The sequence below is a fragment of the Notolabrus celidotus genome, chromosome 20, assembly GCF_009762535.1.
Source record: "Notolabrus celidotus isolate fNotCel1 chromosome 20, fNotCel1.pri, whole genome shotgun sequence".
Lineage (NCBI taxonomy): Eukaryota > Metazoa > Chordata > Actinopteri > Labriformes > Labridae > Notolabrus > Notolabrus celidotus.
The window spans coordinates 26,331,572-26,356,496 of NC_048291.1; the positions used below are offsets into that span (position 1 = coordinate 26,331,572).

The 24,925-nt window shown below is 44.9% G+C and overlaps 1 protein-coding gene across 2 annotated transcripts in view; it reads left to right on the forward strand.

Moving 5' to 3' along the window:
- The window catches only part of lrrc4ba (leucine rich repeat containing 4Ba), a 55,680-nt gene extending 45,349 nt beyond the window's left edge, over window positions 1-10,331 (forward strand). For both annotated transcript variants that reach the window (XM_034710732.1, XM_034710730.1), the window contains 2 exons: window positions 745-1,283; window positions 6,079-10,331. In XM_034710732.1, the coding sequence (XP_034566623.1) occupies window positions 1,038-1,283; window positions 6,079-8,040 (2,208 nt within the window). In that variant the 5' untranslated portion in view covers window positions 745-1,037 and the 3' untranslated portion in view covers window positions 8,041-10,331. The remainder of the gene's footprint in view (window positions 1-744; window positions 1,284-6,078) is intronic.
- Window positions 10,332-24,925: the final 14,594 nt, after the last annotated feature.

A 24,925-nucleotide genomic window follows, 5' to 3' on the forward strand; every position in this document is an offset into this window, starting at 1 on the left:
TCTAACATTTATGAGGATACTGAATTATTTATTATTAGACCTTTATTTTACCAGGTAAAAATGTTTGAGAACCAGTTCTCATTTACAAACATGACCTGACCAAGAGGCGCCAACAGGAACACACACACACACACACACACACACATATAAACATAAATAGAACAATAGTGGACAAGTAACAAGCAAAGTGCACAAGGTGCAATGATGTGTGTTTTTACAGAGCTGATGTGTTGTAACTCTTCCTGTATTCTGCTGTGGCCCCTTTGAACACAGGTCTAGATCACGGTGCCAGTATTTATTCAGCCTGTGAAATGTTAACTGAAACGCAGTCATGTATTGTAATTACTATTTTGGTCTCATGTTTGATGTTTACATATTTAATGCAGTGCTGTAAATACAAAAATGTTGTCCTACTTTTGATCTTGAGTTTCCATATTTATGAAGCACCTTGTAGAATGGTTAATTACCGAACATCTCCTCCACCTGCCCCGGATGAAAGGATTTGATTTGTGACAAAATGTCTGCTCAGGGATTATGTGAGATTTGAAATGAGCAGTGACACAAAAGTTCTGATGCTACTCTGAGATTTTTTTTTTAAACATCCCTCTCATGATAAGCTTCACTGTGGATGTCTGCCTCTTATTTGTTCTGTTCAGTCTCTGTTGGTGAAAACACTGATGTCAGTCTGTGTTCTGTCTCTAATATCTCTCTCTCTCTCTCCCTCTCTCTTTTGTTCTCTCACAGTCACTCCTGGGTTCCTCTGACTTCAAAAAAAGCATCGCTCAAATCCCCAGACAGCTCCAGAAAAAAAGGGAATAACATCTGTTTATCTGCATATTTCTATGTTTAAAACACAAGAGGAGAAAACAGAGAGATCGACAGAGGACACATAACATCCTCGAGAATGCAGAATTAGATGGAACAAATTGTCGCTGGAGGACCAAAAGGAGGATAAACCTTTTTCTCGCTCAGCCACCAGTGTGGAGTCCGCTCACCTGTACCTCCGGATTAAAGAGCAGGGTCATGTCCCAGTTGCCATGCGCATCCCCACGCTGACCTGCCTCCCCGGCCCCTCCCCCTTCCTCTTTCTATTGGCCCAGCTGCTACTGCGGCTCCTCCTCCCTGGGCCGGAGTTGGTGGGAGCCGCCTCCTCCTGCCCCTCCCACTGTACCTGCTCCAACCAGGCCAGCCGAGTCATCTGCACGCGGCAGAACCTGGAGGAGGTGCCTGAGAGCATCTCAGTCAACACGCGATACCTCAACCTGCAGGAGAACTCCATACAGGTGAGATCCAGATCACTTGTTGTGTAGAGGCTGATTCCTGTTGTGAGTGACTAAGTATTACACATTAGAAAACACCTGATCCTTCTGCTGCCCCAAAATAAAACAAACATATAATATTTATAGCCTTGAAGGGCCACAAATGGCTTTTTGGCCAAGCAGCAACCTCTGGTGTTTAAGTGCTAAAAACTGCAGTTCCATGATTGTCCACTTGAGGCTGGCTCCAGCAGCTCTGGAGGCCACATACACACCCATACTAAAATAAACATGTTCACAGTCTTGTGCAAAAAACAGTTTAGGGGCGAGTAGCTAATTTCTCTGTCTGCACACGCTGTACAGGGGGTGATTTTTTGATTACTTGTTAGTTTTTAAGATATTAAAGTTATGACCTTTGTATAAATAAAGCACAGCTGACTTTACCGACAGGCGGACATACTGCAGCTGTTAGTGAGGAGGCTAAAGGCCCACCTCTTTGCCTCATGCTAAGTCGACCTAAAGCTAGGTTGAGTTAGCATTTCCAACATTTCTGTTACCCCTTTTCGACCGAGGCAGTTTCAGGGCTGGTTCAGAGCCGGTGCTCAACCGGTTCCAAAGTGGCTCCAACTTTGCTGGTCTCGAACTGCGAACCGCTTACGCCAGGGGCGAGGAGCGAGGTTGCTTTGATCAAAAACACAAACCAAACGTGTTTCCTCCATTGCCCTGCAGCGAAAAAATGAAAGAGACTAATGGATTCCAAGGCAAAGCAGGCTGAGGAGACAAGCTGCAGTTGTCCGCCATAGTTGTTGTTGTTGTGAGGGAAAGTTTGCACTAGAAACTCAAAATCTGACGTCATGACGGATATACAACCCGGTATGTGTTGGACAAAAAGAGGTATTTGTGGATAGGATTCAGGACTCTTCTTCAGAAACACAAGTGACGTCACAGAGACTTTACCGATTTTTAATGGTGTCTTTGGTTTTGGCCCATGTCACAAACCAAACAGAGTTCTAGGTCCCTTAAAACCCTTTGCAGTGTGCAGATTTTTAAAAACTCTTTGGTGTCTGTATTCATGTCAACTGCTGAAACTGATGCACATGGCAATTATCGTTTTTATGCATTGCTCATGCACCGTTAATTCAAAATGGGAGGCTACCAGCTCATTTCTGTCTGTGAGCAGTCTGCACTAACTGAGAGTTTCTTGGTCTCTTTTCAGCATGAGGACATTTAAGACATCTAAATACAAGCATATTTAAAGAGTAAACACACATAAACACAGATAAAGGCAAACAGAGACATAAACAAGTGTATCTTAAACATGAAGTATTTACATAATGAGGAGGAAGAACTGTTCTGCAGTCCGTCATGGTTGAAAGGACGAACATGTTGATACAGGATTCTCTGTGAGAAACTTTAGCTCTGAAGAAAGACAGTAACGTAAGCAGCAATAAGGGTAGAAAAAGACACTTAAGCCTCTCCTGCACTGAGGGAATATTTTATGAATTGAAAGCCAGGCATATTTCCATGACACCGTGCTGCCTTTTGTATGCATTACCAATTTATCTAGAGTCCCCAGACAGCGTTTTGTGGCTTTACTGCTGCGAGGGAAGATCATTTAACCACAGACCATCGATACAAAGCACATGAATCTCCACATTTATAAACAGAGTGGGCTGATTTTACTCTTTGCAGCTGCATTTGAGGTAATTGGATCCTTCCTCGTGTCGCTGACAGTGCTTTGATCTTTTGTGATTTTAAATTCATTTCTACTACATCTTATCTCCTCTAATAAGAAGCAACAAATATCCTTCACACTGTTAAAATTGTCCAGTGCATCTGTCAGACTTCCTCTGAATGTCCTCGATTCTTTGCAGGAAACATCTTATTATGCGATGTTAACGGAGCAGAAATGGGACATCCTGCCACATGATTGGGTTTGGGAGGTTTTAAAGAGATGCAGCTCACATAAAATACAATTTAAAGAAATAATCAAAATAATAATATTCGTCCCATTTCGTTTTTAGTCCACAAATTCCGATTCGGTTTGTTGTATCCTGCAGCTCCACTTGAAATGATTAAAAATCTAAAAATGTTTTAACACCTGAAGGCATCCTAGATTCTGTGGCTTATTTTTTCCTTCACTGAGTACCCTGAGAGTAAAGCCTTGACAGCTCCCACCCCCTCTTAACATGCCCCCCCCCCCTCCTCCTGCTCCTGCTCTACATACAGAGGAGGCGATGGCCTGACTCCAGGAGTCTCTCTGAGTCTCTCAGAGGAGCTCTGGCCACACATTTCTCAAACAATCAGAGATTTGACAGGCTTTTAGTCGCGCTCACTAGCTGTGTGCTTTTGACTCTTTGCCAAATGATGTCTGGCTGGACGCTAGTGGGTGCTGTCCGAGGCCTCATGACTTACTGCAGGGGAAAAACACACACAAGTCTATTTCTGACCGTCTTTAAAAGAGGTTTTTAAAACGGTCTCATTTTATTTAGACATTTTGGATTAATTAATGAAGAGTCATAGATCAATCCTCTGTGGTGATATGTGGTGTAAACAGACCATCACCGTTTATCAGCTTATTATCAGGGGATTACATAGTGTGAGTGGAAAGTCCCCTGAGTCTTGCTGAAACAACAAAGTCAACAGCTCTTGAGTGTCTGGAGCAGGCACCGAAATGAGATCAGTGGCAGGAACAGCTGCACGTTTATGATTGCAGAAAGTCCTGTTTTTAAAGCTTCTGTGAGGAACGTTAGATTTAGCGCCCCCTGTGGACAAAGTGATACATTTCATCTCTTTGCTGATCCTGTCCAGGTCGTGCTTTCTTCTTTTTTTAAAATGTATTTTCAGGCTTTTTGCCTTTATTTGATAGGACAGCTGAAAAGAGATAGGAAATATGGGGAGTAGAGAGCTGGGGAAGACATGCAGGAAATGGTTGCACCAGTGACCTCTGCAACAAGGACTGTAGCCTCTGTATGTGGGGCGCTTAGACCGCTAGGCCACCAGCGCCCCGTAGGTTGTGTTCTCTGATAGAATAAACACCCTACTGTCTTCAAAGTCAAACATTTCTCTCTCTGTGAATACTTGCTGCGGAAATAGAAAAGAAAGGGGTGCTGTCACACCGTCTGGAATGACTCCTACCTCCTCACGTCAGTTACAGGAATTTAGAATTACAACACAGAAGTCGTTGACCTTGATGCAGACGGGCTTGTTCGCTTTTGTAGCTCACAAAAGAGGCATTACTGTTAATTTCAGTCTGTTTCACAACCAGCTAGAAACTCCTCATGGGAGCTTTAACACCTGTTTTCTTGTCAGAATAAGCATTAAACTACTTAAATCTTCATTACAAGCTAGCTTTCCTTCCTTCTATCACAGATTTCCACATTCAAATGCAGATATCTGTTTTCAAAGATAGTGGTAGTATAACTCTCCGTCTATCAACAACAAGGGAGTACCAATATGGAGGTCAGGGTGGCCTTTGGATCCACAGTGAGCCTGGGAGTCACATGTTAGATGGCTTGTTGCTGTCAGCAGTCAGTTGGAGTCTGTCTGAAAAGCCAACCTTCCCCTGCAGACAGCAGCACGAGTCAGCGGAGTGGAAGGGTCAGCTGTTCCCATTATTAGCAGAGAAATGAATTATTTATATTTGTGTGGTTTGTCCATTTAAATATGCATCCAGTTGTATCCTTGCCGCCCCTTGAATCATTCATTGACAATCTTTGAGTTTGTGTTTTTTCTCTAGATGATTGTGAAATGGTTTACTCATCCAAACAATCTCAGAATCTGAAAGTGTCAAGTTTCAGCATTAGTGCCGGATGTCTTTTGAAGGTTTTATGTCCTCTATTATTGATCAAAATGCAAACAAAGCAAATATAATGTTTGGGAAAGCTTGAGGCTCCTGTGAGGAAATCTTTATTGGCTCTGAAACACACTGAAATTAACACTGCTTCCTCTATATGACCTATAAAAGCAAACAAAGTCATTAATGAGAAGATTAACTCTTTCTTTATCGTTAGTTTTTGTACCTGAAACTGCTCATAGATAAATTCATCGTCACCTAGCTGCAAAAACAGCCTTCTATTTTCATCAACCATTTCAAAAAACCTTGCTAAGTTTTTTACGGTTGGCTGTGAAAAGAGAGTAGGATACACATTTTGTCCACAGGGGGCGCCAAAATCAACATAGCACAAGCTTTAAAATGCATGTGATACTTAATAACACACGACAGATAAATTTATATTTTCTTGTTATATTTATGTTGGCCCTCCTGTTATGTTGCGGGTCAGATTGACCCTTTTTAAAGTCTATTTAAGAAATATGCCTTCTAAACCAGCTAAATGCACCCTAAAAATCTGGGCAGCATGTAGTTAAAATAAAATAAACAAAAATCTATGTCATAAAAAACTATTGTATTTATATTTAGGGCTTTCCAATGTACATTCAAAAAAGTTTTAACATGAATTTTAAAGAAAAACAATTGAGTTATCTGAATATGATCTGTGAGAATTAAAGAACACCAATGGACCAAATCTTGATTTAAATGGCTAGTGATGGAGTTAAGAATTAGATTTAAAAAGATGTGTATTGGGATTTTTGGGGAATTGAATATGCCCCGGGTCAAATTGACCCAGGAACATTATTGCTGTTCCAGAGAAACAAACATAACAGGAGGGTTAAAAAGAAACTGAGCCACCAAAGTATACAAAGCTTATTCTTAACAATGCAAAGTTGTTAAACAGTTAAATCATCTGTTTAGCACAGAAACATCTTAATCTCATAATCTACTTGATGTTGTAGTAACTCCATTTTTTATCTTCCTTTCCAGGTAATCAAGTCAGACACTTTCAAGCACCTGAGGCATCTTGAGATCCTCCAGCTCTCCAAGAATCAGATCCGTCAGATTGAAGTCGGAGCGTTCAATGGCCTCCCCAACCTCAACACACTGGAGCTTTTTGACAACCGCCTCACACTGGTGCCATCACATGCCTTTGAGTACCTCAGCAAGCTACGGGAGCTGTGGCTGCGAAACAACCCCATCGAGACTCTGCCGGGCTATGCCTTCCACCGAGTGCCCTCACTACGACGCCTGGACCTGGGTGAGCTCAAGAAGTTGGATTTCATCTCCGACGCGGCGTTTGTCGGCCTCGTCAATCTACGGTACCTGAACCTGGGCATGTGTGGGCTGAAGGACATTCCCAAACTGACAGCCCTCGTGCGATTGGAGGAGCTGGAGTTGTCGGGAAACAGGCTGGAGATCATTCGACCTGGTTCCTTCCAGGGCTTGGTGTCGCTACGCAAACTGTGGCTCATGCACTCGCAGGTTTCCGTCATCGAGCGCAACGCTTTCGACGACCTAAAGAACCTGGAGGAGCTCAACCTGTCCCATAACTCCCTGCACTCCTTGCCCCATGACCTCTTCACGCCGCTACACCAGCTGGAGAGGGTCCACCTGAACCACAATCCCTGGGTCTGCAACTGTGATGTGCTTTGGCTGAGCTGGTGGTTGAAAGAAACGGTGCCGAGCAACACCACCTGCTGTGCTCGCTGCCACGCTCCCCCGTTCTTGAAAGGCAAATACATCGGAGAGCTTGATCAGAGCCATTTCACCTGTTATGCACCTGTCATTGTGGAGCCACCTACCGACCTCAATGTCACCGAGGGTATGGCTGCTGAGCTCAAGTGTCGCACAAGCACCTCCACGACGTCCGTCAACTGGATCACCCCGAATGGAACCCTGATGACTCACGGATCATATCGGGTTCGGATATCCGTCCTCCACGATGGCACGCTCAACTTCACGAATGTCACCCTGCGTGACACGGGTCAGTACACCTGCATGGTGACCAATGCTGCCGGCAACACCACAGCAACCGCTGTCCTCAATGTCACTGCTGCTGACGCCAGTGTCAACTACACCTACTTCACAACAGTCACCGTGGAAACTGTGGAAACCCCAGGAGAGGAGGAGTCTGCTCTGGTAGCCATCAATGAGACCTTCATTCGTGTTCACCCTGGTCCAACGCCTTCAGGCCACCTCTGGCCAGAAGGCGTTTCTACTACGGCGTCCTCTCTGTCCGCCGGCTGGTCCTCATCCTCTCCCCGGGCAACAAGACCCACCTTCACTGTGCCCATCACGGAACCAGGCTTCTCAGGCCTGGATGATGTGATGAAGACCACCAAGATCATCATCGGCTGCTTCGTAGCCATTACCTTCATGGCAGCGGTGATGTTGGTGGTTTTCTATAAGCTGAGGAAGCAGCATCAGCTGCACAAGCACCACGGTCCTGCTCGCGCCATCGAGATCATCAACGTGGAGGATGAGCTAGGGGCTGGAGCCAGCGGTCGGGGTAGCGGTATCTCAGGAGGCTCTACTATGACCCAGAGCGGAAACAGTGGATTAGGAGGGGGCCAGAGCCTCAGGCTGCACCATCCGGAGATCGTCAACTTACCAAACCTGGCCCGATCGGAGCACCTCAACCACTACTACAAAACCCATCACTTCAACAACAACATGATGACCCTGGGAATGGGCACGGGTGGTGTGGGCCTCAACAACAACAACAACCCCTCCCCTTGCTCACCGTCTCAGAACACGTCCATACCCTGTTCCCAGATTCCAACCTCCACCAGTGGAGGAATGTCCACAGGGGGCACCCTGCCCTCCCCTATGCCCCTGCCCCAGCTGGGTCTCCACAGTTCTCTCAAAGGCCTTATGGGGAAAAGCCAGAACGAGCCCCTGCTTTTTAAGAGCGGCTCCAAGGAAAATGTTCAAGAGACTCAAATTTGAGTGAGAGCGGAGTAAGACGTAGATTTTGCTTGATAGAGACAGTGAGACAGAAAAAGAGCCAGTGAGACCGAGTAAACGAGACTGATTGTAGCCTACTGTCCTCATGGACAGATTCCAGAAAAGATTATATTCACATAGTTGCTGCTTTGCATTGTCAGTCTCCTGACAGGGAGAAGCAGTCAGAGAGAGAGAGAGAGGGTGACAGAGTAAAATATCATATCAGCACTAGTCCCAACAATAACATTTGCACATGCTTTTAAAGTCAATCAAACACAGACATATAAGATGTACACACCAAACACCAGAGTTGTTTAGTTGCCTGTTAACCCTGCAACAGTCTTTGCCAAAGCGATGAAGCCAACGCTTTGATTTGTTTCCACGATCACAGTGGAACACTATAACTACTACACAAGTACTGAGCCTCTTTAGGTTTTATACAGATCCATTCATATATTTCCAGACACATATAGTTTATATATTTGGACAGAAACATAATATTGGCCATTGAAGGTGTTGTCGTATTAGTGTTTGGCAGAGACTCTGGATAACAAACAATGGTTTGGGTGAGCAGTATGGTCCCAGGTTTCCAGGAAGCGCTAACACAAAGCAGAGAAAGCAGAATTAGAGCCGTGCAACGATTCCGTCCAGAACACACGTCTGAGACGAGCGCTCTGCAGGGAGACAGAAAACAACACAAAAGTATATTTTCAGAGTGGGTTCACTCTCAATTTCTCACTTTTTTCCCTTTTTTAAAACCTTACTGGCTACTGTCTCCTTTGAATGAGGACAAAAAAGAATAGTTTATCATGGGGACGAGGAAAAAACTCCTGTGGCTTAAAGGACAATGAGAGATACAAAAAGAACCGAAAGTAAATATTATATATACCGTAAATATATTTTCATTCAAAGAAATAAATTATAAAGAATCTCTATCAAACTTCTGACTGGAACTACGACGTCTGAAGAGTAGTTGAAAAAAAAAAAAAAAAGATACACAGCTGTTGTAGTGGCCCTCCCTTACCACTTCTCCAAACTTGAAACAAGACGGCCGCAGCGACTGTGCTACATTAAGGACACGTGGGAGCGTGGCAGCTGTTGAGAGGGAGCTAAAAAACGTGTTTGGGTGAATTTATTTTGGTCTTGACTCTTTTTTTTTTGTAGCCACACAAAAAGTGTTTTCCCCTCTCCTGTCGCATCCACACAAACAGGGTCATCGCAGGAGGGACATCTTAACACCCTGCTGCGAAAAACCATGAAACACGACGACGACTCTTCATCATTTGCTACACAGCATAGCTAGAGTAATAATAATAATGATCAGAATGGTAATAATGATAACAAGCTTTAGCTTAATTTGTCATAACGGCCATTTAATAATGAACAATATATTACTGTATTATTACTGTAACGGAAATGTTGCACATGCTAGCTTAGCATGCTATCTAGAGACACATGCTAGTTCAACGTAAAAGATCTTTCACAAAGAGGATATGACATATTATTGTTACTATGTTATCATTGTTATCATTGATATGAGGATTATTATTACTACTTGTGCCTATAAATAGCTGAGATGACATATTTTTTCATATGTATATGACACTGAAGTTGTTTCGTGACTGACCCTGTTGGACTCCGGCTAACGAACAGTGGCGGGACGACGAACTCGGCGTGCCCGCTAAGTGAACTCCTCGCGCATCAGCAGGAAATAACCTGGCCCTCAAAAATGGCTTCCTCAATCCAGCCCTCACTGACTCGTCTGCTCCGGTGTGTCTGGAGCAGGAAGGACCCCCCTCATGTTATCACGCGGTAAAGACAGGACACGAATCCCCTTTGATGAAGACTGCTCCTTTGCAGGGGATTATTTCACAACTGTATCTCAGTGTTATCGTGTGTGAGTGGATTTCATGGCAGCAGGGCGCTAAACGGACACTGCCGAGCATTTTTAAAGGTAAGCGCGGCTCGTTCAGTGAAGCAGGAGGTAACATGCAGTGCAGTATACAGTGGTGGGTGAATTTTTTCTAAAGAAAAAGGACAATTAAATGAAAAAAATATAGAAGCTTATAGATCTCTTTTAAAAAAAAACAAAATTATTATGATAAGTGTTTTTCATTTTGGGTTTTTATCAAGTTTGATTATTTTCTGTTTTTTTAAATCAGGTGTTATCTTTATTGTAATATTGTTATTGTTATTATAATTAGCTAATTACACTGGTTATAATTCTGAGAGATGTTCTGTTAGCAGAGGTCACTTTGAAAATTAAAAAAACCTGGCACATACAATGGCAGTTGAAGTCTGTGAAATTTTGGTGGCTACTTTCTGTTTCCTTCTTGTTCTGATTTGAGTCGTCGTCTCACTGTTTGTGTCCCTTTTTGGCTCTGCTTGAGACGAGACCTCGCGAATGTGAAGCGGTCTGCTCCGGGTCCCTTTTTCCTTTCTTTCTTTCTTTCTTTCTTTCTTTCTTCCTTTCTGCACAGGGGGACAGGAAAGGGCCCTGCTCTGGTTTACAAGCTCACTCACACTCACTCTGTGCTTTTTTCCTGAATGTCATCGCCGTCTCAGTGTTTTCGGAGAGCGGTTGCGCAATGTCAACACCTCGTCGCCATGACTACACACTCAGACAAATTGCGCCAAACATGAATGGCGTCAAACATCAGCCACTCGTACCCCCCCCCCCCCTCCTTTTTTTCGCCACTTGTCAGTCTCGTTCCTGTTCGGCGCCATATCTCGGGCCGGCCGCTGTTCCCCTTTAATGGTAGCAAATCAACCTGAGCATTGTACCCATGTCCTCGCATAAACGCCCCCTCCTCCTCCCCCTCCTCCCCCTCCCCCTCCTCCTCCTCCTCCTCCCTTCAGCCCTCAGCATCCTGCCATCAGGTTTCCCTGGAAACTGTTGCTGCTGCGACAGGCCTTATCACAGCGTCTTGATTTCGAATGCTAAACAGACGGGAGCAGACAGTATAGAGAATCTCATCCGTGTGCGCCCACGGTTTAGACTTTCCCCTCATTTTCTCTCAATGTTATTAATTTGTTTACACCAGCAACTATATTTCTCACGCTGCTGACTCCCAGTCAGTGAATCATGCCGTTTGCACGCCACTATCCCCTATGTGTTTAATTTGCATAGGCCTCACTGATGCTAAACGCATTTATGCACCCTACACTTCTGATTAACACTCATTCCCTGCATCAGTTATTAACATATCCCTCTCCCAGCACAAGGGATCCATATTCTCCTCACAAGTTATTTACATATTCATCTGCCTCTGTGTGCAAATAACGGAGAAATTATCATGTGGGCATGCTCGTGGGTACGAGTGTGTGTGTGTGTGTGTGTGTGTGTGGCTAAAAGCAAGGACTGTTACAAAAGCTATTCACCCCTAATTCCTCAAAAACTGCGTGCCCTGCATATCCCCTGTAGTAGATCATCACTTTGGATAAAGCGGTGTGTGTTGCCCCTATAGCTAGTGTGAAGTGGCACAAACCAGAGGCGGTGTTTTTGAGGCTTGCTGGTAAAGAGGGAGAGAGGGAGAGAGAGAGCAGCGGTTGAGCCAGAGACACAAAGTCACAGTGCTGCAGTGTCTGAGTCACAGAGCGCCCAACACACTCCCAACACTCTAATGGAAATACTGTGTTTACGGTGCAGGAAGGGGCCCGCTCGCTCACCCATTCGGGGAATAGGTGAAAAACATTACAAAGAGTGTGTGTGTGTGTGTAAGTGTGTGTGTGTTTGAAGGTGAGCGTGTGGATACTAAAACGCTTGTTGTGCCGTTGTGTAAGGCAAAGAAATCAGGACATGTGAAGTGGTACACTGTTTATGGCAAGAGATGTTACACCATCGTTGATGCAATGCTGCTCAGTGTGTGTGTGTGTGTGTGTGTGTGTGTGTTCAGGTGGGCTCTCGCTCACTAGGTTGTATAAGGAGTGGAAGAGGGAGGAGGGGTTGGCCAGACCTCCATTTTAAATCCCCCAGTTCAAACCAGATCTGTCTGTCTCTCTCTCTGCTTCAGGCTACTTTATGATCCTCTCACTGACACTCCAAGTAAAAGCAGGATTCTTTTTTTCTTTGGGCTTAAGTAGCTCCTCCCTCCCCTCTTTCTCTCTTCTTTCTCTCTTCATATTTGGATGTCTATTCAAACAGGCCAAACTCAGCCTTGGACGGAACATTCCTCGTCTCTCTGCTCTTCTCTGGCAATTTTAGGACCCGGGGGTCAAGTCTAGTTGCAGCTTTTGTTGGATTTATGTCTTTGGCACGCTGATAAAGTTCAGAACTATTACTCCAATACTTCAAATACTCATCCTCTTTCGTAGCGTCTCTGATAGATAGTCACATTTGTTTTTTTCCTCTCTGTTTCCTGACTTAAAGCTCCAGTAAGAGACTTCTTGTTTGTGTGGATTTTGGCGCCCCCTGTGGTCAAAGTGATACCTCCTGCTGATCTTGTCTTGTAGGCAGTATTATCTGACTAAAAGCATCACCTTGCTTTCTTTTAACATTCATTGTGAATATTTGCTGTCTTCTTCACTGTGCCTTAAACTGCCTGATCTGGCACCTACCCCTCTCAGCACTTACTGGCATTATAAATTACAGTAGAGTCATTTTCATCCCGTCCTTAATCTACTTTGCTCTTGTAGGTTATAAAGACATCACTGTTTATTAAATTCTAACCAGTTAAAAACTACTCACAGGAGCTTTAAAGCCGAGCATTTATTTACTTATGGAGGTTTTACATTCTATGTCAAGCAAAGACAGGACTTTAATATAGCTGACAGAACACTGTGCTCCTTATGATTCAATATTTAAATATTTCTGATGTCCTAAGTCGGTGTTGCTCTTGCTCATTTGGAATCTAATTTAAAAAACAAGCTTTTAAAAGTAGTTTCCCTCTCCTCTTCCTGAAACACCCCCAAAAAACATGACGTCTTACTTTTTACAAATCTGCATCATGATTAAGTTATTTCTCGATCCTTTCAACTCTGTTACTGAAATAAAATCACAGCACAATCTGATTATTAGGAGTTCAAACAACATATTGTAGCACTCTCTCTGTGCAGTGTAACTTTCAGGATGCATTAGCAGGAAGTAGCTGTAAAGTCTGTCCCCGGTGAAGGAGGTGAAGGTGACAGAGCTGTGTGTGCCTTCAGGTGATTCAGTGAATGTGAGCAGGTGTATTCAGGTCACTTAAATTACTTAACCAAGTTTAAAAGACACCACGGTGTGGGATAAAGTAAGACTGGAGATTTTCTATCTTTCGTTTGAACAATGTATCATGTCTTATGTAAGGACGGGTATTAGGATCAGGGAGGAGAAGAGGAGGAAGATATTTCTCATCATGCACTTTGAGAAAAAAGTCAGACTTTTGAGAAAAAGGTAGAAATTCAGATTTTGGAAAGACAGTTTCAAGAAGGTGAAGGTGCTTAGAGGTGATGCCACACTGTTTCTTGGACTTCAACTTTGTTCTCCAAATTTTGGCTTGATCTTTGACAGATTGACTCTTTCCTCAAACTACATTATAAAGAACTAATCTTCATCCTGTAATTGTTTTTGTAATTCGTTTTCCTTACTCATAACTGCAATCGTAAACACATTTTAAAGACACCCCCTAAAGGTTACAGTGAGCCAATAAGGAGCTTTCAGAGTCATACATGCAATCTTGAGCATTTTAGAGCAGCTGATATCTTTGGCTTAATGTCCACCAATCATGTCTTTCACTATTCTGTCCATGTTTCATTTTCTCCCTTTTGTAGTCACTGTTTTTCTGCATTTCCTGCAAACTGGAATGTCCTAGAACCCCCGTATCTTTTACGAAATCCAGAAAAAGCCTCCAAACTGGCAGGAAAATGTTGTTAGGGTTTGGGTAAATACCTTGGTTTCTTCTGTTATCTCTGACATGGTTTCACGCTGCAGTAAAAGCTAGCTGACAACTGAATCTTCTTCTTTTGCTGCTCCTGCTGCTTCTTCTTGTGTGTCCTCCGTTTTACGGCAGAAGGAGACCAACGTAATGTACCACTACCACCCTCTACAATCTTAGAGTATTGAGTATTATTGCAACAGCTAATGCAGACGATCCTGAAACATCCTGGGATTGTTCTGAAGCTTAGTGCATGTGTGATTTAAAGTACCCAAATCAGGAACACACTGAAAGAGTTTTCTCTCTTTCAGTGTGAGATGTTTTTAACAGAGGTCACTCATTGTATCATCGTGTGTTTGAATCTTTGGCCGAACTTGTGCTCGTCCCTGAGGGCGGTATCACACGAGTGTTAACCTTGGCGCTACAAGCCAAGTGTAAGCTACACACTGCTTAATTTATTTGCTGCCCGCTTTCGTTTAAGAACTAGCAGTGAAGCGACAGCTGAGCTCGATGCATTATTGATACACGCGGTGTCAATGATGCATGCGCCAAGACGCCGGGGCTAATTTCCCCCCCCATGCAGAGGCCAGAAGCATCAAACTGCAGTCATTTATTTGCATCCTCATTGCTGCTTTTTTTTTTACCTCCGGTTATAAAGACACAGGAGTGAACGTTGCAGCCTCTTTTGACTCATGATGGCGGCTGTGATTGGGTTAAGTGTGGCGGCGTTTTTGTGTGCCACTGTGTCACTGAGGACCCCCCGCCGTAGCATTAGCAGCAGCAGCATCAGCAGCCCTGTCTGGCCTCTTCTGTGTGATGTTTGGCAGTCAGGGGGGCTGGATTCATCACCATCACGCTGATCCAAGGCCTGATCTGATGGCACCAGTTTTTACGATGCCCCGGTTGTTCTGTTCAGTCACATTAGGAAAGAATGACACGTTTTTTTCTTCTGTCACTGCCATGTTGCTTCTGCTGTTGGAGATTTGATGAGCGTCGACATTTTTCTGTGTCATCACTGTGAAAACCCCTGCCCTGAAGCCTACTATCAAACTTCCCCACACACATGAACAGCCGCACACACACACACACACCGACACACACACGCTGACACTGACTAACGAGTGATTTAGTGATCGAGGAGGAGCTTTCTGGAACAATTTGAGTGCACTGGAGGCTAACACAAACCCTTTAACAGCTCCTTCTGCGTTGGTTTTATATCCTGTGAAGGTGTCCTTAATTTTCAAACAGCACATGTCTTATTTCCTTGTTGCCTTGGTAACCATGTCGGCGGTCATAAGATGTCCGTTTTGGTTTGGCCTTGGGAGTGTTGAGCTGCGTGGAGCTGGATGGTGGGGCTTGTCAGCGAGTGTGGGCCGTGACGTGAGAGTGATGAGTGGCGTCTCGGTCCAGATGACTATCTCGTGTGTGTCACTCAGCTGTGGGTCAGCAGGCCTGTGAACAGCAGCTGAGAAAAACCCACTCAGTCAGTGGGAATAGTAAAATGGGACACGCTCGCAGCCCGTTTAATTGTAAAGTAGCGATTAATGGGAATAGTAAAGTCGGAGCGCTGCTTAACAGCGAGCTTCTCATGAATGCTTTATAAAGGGGGATATCAGTGTCGTCATGTGAAAACCTTGTAGCTGCATTTTTGAGCATCAGTGAAGTGATTTAATTTTCCATTTCAAATGTGAAAACTCTCCTCAGCTCTGGTGGAACCCTCTCAAAGCTCTGTGGGGTAACGTTCAAAAGAGATTCTTGGAAAAACAGCTCATATTGACATCATGCGAGCAGCCAGATCTCGCTTTTCAGAACAATCAGTTGGGATTCAGACGCACACTTCTGGAGCCTCCTCATGCCCTGGAGCGCTGTGGAAACCCCCCCTCCCCTGCAGTCCTGTGATGTGTGCCGACTCTGGGACTTGTACTGGAATGTCCTGAACCGTCCCCAACTATTAAAGGAAGTGCTGATCCAGCAGCGGCGCTCTCCTCAGAGGGACATGCTCACTGTTAAGTTTCCAAACACAAGCCGCTGTGTTCCCAGATTTACTGTTTATGGACACCTTGGCTCGGCATCATGATCGCGCTGTGCTGTGTGTGATGTTTGTTTGAAGCTGGGCAGGAGGCCACAGAGTGCAGTTCCCTGCTTTGAAGTGTAAATTCAGGTCTGGTTGGAGCACCGTATGGAGGGCAGCGAGGAAATAGACGTGGCCATATGGATATAAGCTGCTGGTTTGATAATAGAGCTGTCTAACCTGATTTTTTTGTGCTGACGTGGCAGGAGCATCGTAAAACGTGAGGTAAAAACTGGAGCAAGGCAGGGCTGGCAAACACAGTGAACTTTTGATCTCAGTATTTTATTCTTTATTTTTTAATATCAATACAACTCTTCTTATAAGGGCAACTAAAACAAACCAGTAACAGATATACACAGTATTAATGGACGGCACAGCAGCTCCTCAAAATGAAGCCAAAACATGCAGGTGACTGGCTGCAGTAGAGGTCTTAAGCCCCGCCTCCTCATGATAACAGATGGGACATTCTAAAACATGAAAATACTTTCTCAAACCACTCGGGTTCAGATCAGACAGACCGTTCCTCACAATGACCCCTCTCCAGGTGTCTCTGTCATTGCCCACGTGGGCGTTGAAGTCCCGAAGAACAATGGAGTCTCCTGCCAGGATCCCACTCTTACCTCTTTTCAACAAATGCAAACCTGGTTGTATTTCTGAGCTGAGTGAACTCGCGAACCAACAAGGCACCTGTTTGTTTTTCCGCCCACTGGAGCCCGTGGAAGAGGCACATCATGACGTCAGATTTATGTGACCGCTTTTCCCGGCAGAGCCAGCGCAAACTTTCCCTCACAACAACAACAATGATGGCGGACAACAGCAGCTTGTCTCCTCGACCGATCACTGCTTTGCCTTGGAATCCATTAGTCTCTTATTTTTTAGCTGCAGGACAGTGGTGGACACACTTGGTTTGTGTTTTTGATCATGGCAACCCCGCCCCCTGCCCCTCGCCCCTAACATAAGCAGTTTGTGGTTCTAGACCAGCATATAGTTGGAGCCGCTCTGGAACCGGTTTTCCCCGGCCGTGAGCCGGTTCACTCGGAGTTGAAACATGAAAAACCAGGTCTCAACTGAGGTACCCGGCCGGGGTACCAGAGACTCCAAGAAGGCCGTGTACTCCAACCTGCCATTTGGTGCATGTGCACAAATAAAAGTCAGAGCCTTCCTCCTTGTGACCTCAAGTCAACACCGAGGTGCTCAGCAAGGGGGGTTGTTAGTATCCCCACACCCGCCTGCCGCTTCTCCCCCTGAGCAACTCCAGAATAAGAGAGAGTCCAGCCCCTCTCCAGGAGTTTGGTTCTATAGCCGGACTAGTGCTTGGAGGCAAGCCAAACTATATCTAGCTGGTATTGTTCCACCTTCCGCACTAACTCTGGCTCCACGTCCCAAAAGCCAGTCTATGCTGCCTGGGATCAGCATGCCCAGGCCTTGTACCCAGACCGCCACATGACCTCCTACGCACCCAACCCCCATGCCTACCCCTGCCAGTGTTGGGCCCACAGGGTGGAGGAAAGTTAGTCCTTATGATGCTGAATTATGTCCTGGTTTTCATTTCTCAGTAAAGTTCAGGATTAATTAAATATGTGTTGATAAGAAGAGGAGATGTGACATCATGATTGACAGCTCTGTTGATGAATTAGACTCCTGCAGCACTCCTGTACAGGTTAGCAAAGTTACAAACACAAGCTATTACATTTTTCATAAGCATGTGTTTGCTTCAGATCCCCACAGGGATCTGTTTAATGGTGGACTGGCCTGAGAGGTCTTTGCGTTTTATTGAGAACTTAACTCTGAGCTTCAGTCAGCAAAGGAGGCGGACTAAGTGAGGATAACTGCTGCTCCTTTTACCCTCACACTAACTTTAGTTACTATTCTTTATTCCTCCAAGTAAAGTCAGAATGTCCAGAGTTTGTCAGCACAGATGTTGCTGCAGTCCTGTGTAGTGATTGTTAATTGGCCGGCTCTCACCTGAGGGTCAGAAGTTGTGATCGGAGAGCGAAAGCCGGAGCAGAGATCCGGCCTGACCCAGATAAGCCGCCTGAGCCGAGCGCTGAATCTGACCTGCAGCATCCTCCAAGTGAAACAAGTTTAAGAAAAAACACAGGAGAGGGTTGTGAACACTCATCAATATGGAATCAACTTTTCACTGCAGTTATTGATTTTTCTTTACCCTTCCTTTGTCTCCACCTCCTCATGTCAGCAGTGAGGCATGCTATCTTTTTTTAAAATCTCATTGGAGCTGATTTATTCATCCAGTCTGGCCCTTAATACCCTCATTTCATGTCTGCTCCCATTCCTTCTCCCATTCTGGATGAAACTTCACATTCTTGATATTCCTCCCCCTGATGCCCGTGAAGCTGGCGTTCAGCGGGCACTGCAGCGGCCTCTGTTGCGTTTCGCTCGTGGTCGTGGCGCGTTCACCAGGTTCAACCCGGCAGTGGAGCCTCTGTGTCGCCTAAGGGCCTCCCCCACCCCTCTGTGCCCGAAGGAAAGAGAGTGACAAGGGAGGAGGAGAGGAGACGGAAATAGAGAGAGAGACAGGGGAGATAGATTGAAAAGAGATGTGACGATGGCAGGGGGAATGAAAGATGACAATGAGAGGCATCCTGTCACTCCGTATCTTTGTAGGTTTTATCCACATGTGTGAGAGCGTGTCTGCTTGTGTGTGCAAAGTATCATACACACACTGGGGCCCCAGCTCAGTGCACTCATGTGTGTGTGTGTGTGTGTGTGTGTGTCTATATTTGCATGAGCGGCATAAGTATGCATATTTATGCATACGTCCGAGTAGCTTGCGTGCATACTTGTGTGCACTCGAGTGCGCACGGTATCCGTGTTTATGTGTCTGTGTGCGGCAGAGATAAAGACATGGAGGAGGAAGGAGGCCGCCGTGGTGCTTATATGTCAGCCAGCGCCGGAGGGGGAATGACTCCTCTCTGTCCCCAACCTAGGAGAGGAAGAGGAGGAGCACGGCTGACTTCTCCTGCTCCTCTGCCTTTTTTTCTCACCCTCTCCTTCAGAAATGTAGCCAAAGCCTCCGTCACAGCCATTCCCCTCCTCTCTCTCTCTTTCTCTCTGACTCACACACATAACTCGTATACGCTCGCTGGCTAACTCACGGGACTACGTCTCGCATTAAACCCCCCACCACCACCACCACCTCCCTTTTCCCCCTCCTCTCATGCTCCTCATCCCCTTAACCCCCCCTTCCTCCTCCCCTCCTCCTCTATCTACCTCACGCTTCCAGTTTCACCCCTCCCACCTTCTCCCGCTGCCATTTTTCACCACCCTGCAGCTAGATGTCAACTTGTGATTCTGTATTAACCCCATGATCCTCACACACACACACACACACACACACACACACACACACACACACACACACACACACACACACACACAGTCTCCCACGCTCCTGTTAGCCCCCCTGCATCAAGCCAATCCCCTCTCAGGAAAATGGAAAAACAAACCCAACAACAAAACAACAAAAAAAAAAAAACAAGGCTTCTGATATTTCCTTCCCTCTGTTCAATTAAACATGGCCTCCATCTGCTTCTTTGTTTCGCTTCGGCTTCTCTTCTGCAATATTGACTATGGTTGTTCTTGTGATTGTTTCTAAAGACTGTGTTTTAACCTGTTATAACCACAGATGTACGTATTAACACAGGAGGAACATGTCACTAGGAGTGTGTGTTTGTGTGTGTTAGAAAGAGAGAGAGAGTGTGTGAGTGTGTGTGTGTATGCATGGATGAAGGAGGGTGGATTTGTTCTGCTTCAAGGTTCTGTGCCAAATCTTTTTCAGAACATTCAATCTCTGTTCATGTGCCATACTGAGAAATTTATGAAATAAAAATGTTTTTTTCACAAAATTCAGAGTAAGACCGGGGTGCTTCTTTTAACGTGGGCCTATATTCAATTAGAGTGGAAATCCAGTGTTTGTTTTTCTGCCTCCGTGTGTGTGTGTGTGTGTGGGTGAATAATTTTCGTGAATTCTTCATGTGCATGTTCTTCCTCGTTGCTGTTATTTTCCCAGAGAGCCTCCTCCTCTTCTTTCTGTCAGAGTTGTTGTTTTTTTTCCTCTCCTGTGTGCCGCAGCAGTGTTGCAGTGTGTGTGTGTGTGTGTGTGAAGGTTTTGGAAGGCATTGTGTCAGTGTGTTAAAGCCGATTTGACACTGAAGCTGCAGACCGGCTGGCTGCAGGGTGTGTATAGTGACCCCAGTGGCTGACCTCCGCCTGCGCCCCACGTCTGCCGTGTGTGTGTGTGTGTGTGTATATTTGTGTGTCTTTGTGTGTGTGTGTTGTATGTGGGATGCTGTTTAGCCTGTAGTGAGCACTTAGCTCGTGCTGGTTGGGGCTTTGCCAAGAGGTCAGCTTCCAAACGCTTCTGATGCTGGGTTACAATAATTATCCCACTATATGTGTGTGTGCGTGTTAACATCAATGTGTGTGTTTGTGTGTGTAGGGATGGGATTGCCGGGTTAGGTTAACATCGACTCTCCTGTAACGTTTGTTTAATTCATCTATTTAAATACTCCGGCAGTTAACTGTCTGTCGATCGGCTCGAAGGCATCGCGCTCTGAAACTGTGAGATGTTATTTCAGTGAAGTGCCGTCTGAACCGATCAGCCGACAGACCTGCTGACAGCAGAGCATGAGCAGCGATACACACTGATATCAACTCTGTGTGAGAGTGGTGTGTGTGTGTGTGTGAGGGTATAGGCTCCATCAAAATCAATCAATCAATCAATCTTTATTTATAAAGCGTCAAATCACAACAAATGTTCTCCTCAGACTCTTTCCAAACAGAGCCGGTCTAGACCGTACTCTATGTTCTATTATTAACAAAGACCCAACATCAAGACCGGATAAGATCCAGTCCCATCTTACAGACAGGACTCAGTCTGATCTCATCTTAATCCACCATGAGCAGAGCACTTTGCAGCATTTAGCAAGTTACAGTGGCAAGGACAAACTTCCTTTAACAGGCAGAAACCTCCAGCAGGACCAGACTCGTGTTAGACACACATCTGCTGAGACCGTGTTGGAGAGAGGGATAGAGGGAGATGAAGAGAGAGAGAGATGATAGTGATGAGATGGATAGTGGAGTGGTAGCAGCTGGAGCCAGGCATGTCCACAGCAGAAGAAATCCAGAGGAACCTACGAGACAAGGGAGCCCAGGGACTCCAGAAGGGTCTATGGTTAGGAACTTTAATGGGACAGGAAGAGTTAAAGTAAGAGACAGACAGAGAGAGGAGAGAGAGGGAAAGACAGGATCCTAGTTGATTTGTTCTGATCTCATCTGAATCCACCATGAGCAGAGCACTTTGCAGCATTTAGCAAGTTACAGTGGCAAGGACAAACTTCCTTTAACAGGCAGAAACCTCCAGCAGGACCAGACTCATGTTAGACACACATCTGCTGAGACCGTGTTGGAGAGAGGGATAGAGGGAGATGAAGAGAGAGAGAGAGATGATAGTGGGGAGATGGATAGTAGTAGTTGTAGCAGCTGGAGGAACCTACAAGAGGCAAGGGAGCTCAGGGACTCCAGAAAGGTCTATGGTTAGTAACTGAGGAGTGACTGGAGTCTCTTGGTTTTGGGGTAAGGAAGTGTTGATAACATCTTTATTAAACACAGGGGTTCTAGGATCATCTGTGGCTCTAAGAGGTGATCAAAAAATGGAAGTGGTGGACAAACTTCCTTTAACAGGCAGAAACCTCCAGCAGGACCAGACTCACTTTAGACACACATCTGCTGAGACCTACCGTGTTGGAAAGAGGGATAGAGGGAGATGAAGAGAGAGAGAGATGATAGTGATGAGATGGATAGTGGAGTGGTAGCAGCTGGAGACAGGCACGTCCACAGCAGAAGAGATCCAGAGGAACCTACGAGACAAGGGAGCCCAGGGACTCCAGAAGGGTCTATGGTTAGGAACTTTAATGGGACAGGAAGAGTTAAAGTAAGAGACAGACAGAGAGAGGAGAGAGAGGGAAAGACAGGATCCCAGTTGATTTGTTCTGATCTCATCTTAATCCACCATGAGTAGAGCACTTGGCAGCATTTAGCAAGTTACAGTGGCAAGGACAAACTTCCTTTAACAGGCAGAAACCTCCAGCAGGACCAGACTCATGTTAGACACACATCTGCTGAGACCGTAAATGTTAAATCTGTTGATGATTTGATCTGGATTCAAACATCATCAATGACCTGTTGACCCAGAGTGCTGTGATGCTTGAGGGACAAAAGCTTGATTGGACTCGAGAGCATCAAAAAGAAAATGTTTTGCTTGAAAAACCAGCTGTTAAACATCCAACAGCCTTTTCATTAATGCACAAAACTCCTGAAAATGTACCCATAATGTTCACCAGGACTACTTTTTATTTATTCATTGAACAATATAACCAACTTCTAACTTTAGTTGCAATAAATGTGCAGGAGGAGCCTAAAACATCCTAACAGGCTTGTTGAGAAGCACTCCTAATAAAAACATTCAACAGAAAGTTACTCATGTGAACCATAGACTGTATAAACAATGGACGTAGTATCAGTGATGTCACCCATCAGTTTTGAAGCCGATCACTGGCAGCAGCCATATTGGAAATGTTGAACTCAACTAGTGTGAGGTAAAGAGGCGGGCTTTGAGCCTCCTTGCCAACAGCAGACGTTTTCCTGCCTGTCAATCAAGTCAGCTGTGCCTCTCATTGGAAGACTCGTAATCTCAATATCTTCAAAATTGCTGCGTTATGAAAAAATTCACCCCCCTCACAGTGTGTGCCAATCAAGAAATGAGCTATCCAGACTACACTTGTCTTCTGTACCAGGATGTAAACATGTTTATTTCTGCTGTAAAGATCAGCTTCTTTGAATTGGTGTGTATGTGGTTTATGGACCTTCCGGAGCCAGCCTCAAGTGGACACTTGATGAAATGCAGTTTTTAGCACTTAAGCATTGGACTCATATTTATAGACCGGAGGTTGCCGCTTGACATGAACACACATAAGAGCAGTTCAGTCAGACAACTCACGTTTAAATTGTTTATTGTAGCAGCAAATACATATTCATGTTTGGCGCCCAGGCTCCGGCGTCATCACTCCCTGCAGATAAGTTTACATGCAGACTTTGAGGAGTGATGAGCAAAACATACTAAACACCCCCGGAGCCTGCAGATGGAAGCTGGGGAGGCGGCGGGGAAGAAGAAAATATCAGCAATGGCATGCAGCAGCAGAGGCGTTGACAGGCAGAGGGAGAGATGGGAGATTTTTTCCCAGTTTAAATAGACCGCCAATTTGAGAGGCAGAGGGCAGGATTGGATGATGGATTAGAGAGAGGGACATGTGACCTGTATGGCATTGCAGCTCGAGTTGTCTGCCTGAACTAGCTCGCAGGCGTCGCTCCATTAATGTCACCAAAGTGAAGCTAAAGCTAATGTTCGGCAAACAGCCTACGATATTTAGCATGTTGGCGATCTCAGAGGTAGAGCAGCATGCTGACATCCAGCTCTCTGAACAATGAACCTGCAGAAGAAAGTTCTTGTCAGAGCAGTGTTGGGCTCTGGATAGCTCACAAAAGAGGACATGCAAGACCTTTTTTGTTTATGTCCTAAGATAACTTTTGTTGTGATTTGATGCTGCATAATAAAAACTGATTGATAGAAACACATAATACAGCTTTTATTGAGTTTGTCTGAACTTCAGTCGTCAACCATCGTGACATGTTGTCCAGATGATCTCAATAAATTCAAGTTAAGCAACAAAGGATTGAGAAAAAGAGTGGCACCACAATATTTCAATTCGCCCTTCGCAGATTCCAAACGTCTCAGCGAAAATTCATGGCAATCCATTAAACCCAAGCTGTTGAGTCTTTGGGTTTGAACTGTAGTGGACTGACTAATAGACTGACATTGCTGATCCTGGAGATGTACGGCATCTAAAAATAAAATGTTGTGAATTTTTAATGGCTCTTTTTCAGACACTTGCAAATGATTCTCAAAGAGGAGAGTGATGACTTGACTCGGGTTTTACCCTGTGAGGACTTGACACATAGTCTGAGATTTATATTTGCCCCAGAGGACCTTGAAGAAGCTCTGCGTTAACCCCTTCAGTACTTTGCTTTTATGAAGAATAATCACGTTGCACTAAAACACAAGGATAGATAGTTTGGACAAAAATTCAAGACTTCAAAATCTGATCTGTTCCTGCAGTGTAGTAATCTGTATTCAACCATTGTTTAAGTCTCCTGCATACATTGTCCTGTTTCCCTCCTCACAGCTTTCACATGTAAACCAGGAAGCATTTATTCTTTTTTTTCCAAAGCTGGTAATCTAGCAATTTAGCTTTCCTTTTTTTTTTTGCTCCAAAAATTCAGTAAATTCAGTAATCAGATTATTGTAATCCAGTTATACGTTATGTATTACTCCTCCAGCCTTTGTGTGGGTGTGCGCATGAGAAGCAGCAAAAAAAAAAAAAAAAAAAAGACAAAATGCAAACAAGCACTGTCCTGCTTTGCATGATGTCTTTGCACAACCCGGGCTATAGCAAACAGGTTTGAATTACATGAGCAGTGTGTGATTTGTATTAACATAGCTGAAAAAACTTGTGACATATCCTCCCCTGCATACATGCTTGAGTTTCACGCACGCACGCAGGAAGGTTATCAGTAAGTGGAAAATGCACGGGCACTTTCTGCATGACTCGTGTTGGAACTTTAAAATGCTGATGCGACACCACCTCCGTTTCTCATACATGCTACCAAGGGGGCAGCCATCGGTCGCGCTGAATAGATTATGCAAAACCACCTAACAATTCTCATTTTCACCTCACCGACTTCAGTTTCTACATGACTCAAGGGTAGAGCAGCAAGTACGTACTTAAGATTGGAACAGACTGCAGGGATGCTAAAGCATGCAACTCAATCACACGGCTCTATTTCTCGCTCAGCTCTAGTTAGGTTAAAATAGTTGGGATTGAAGGTT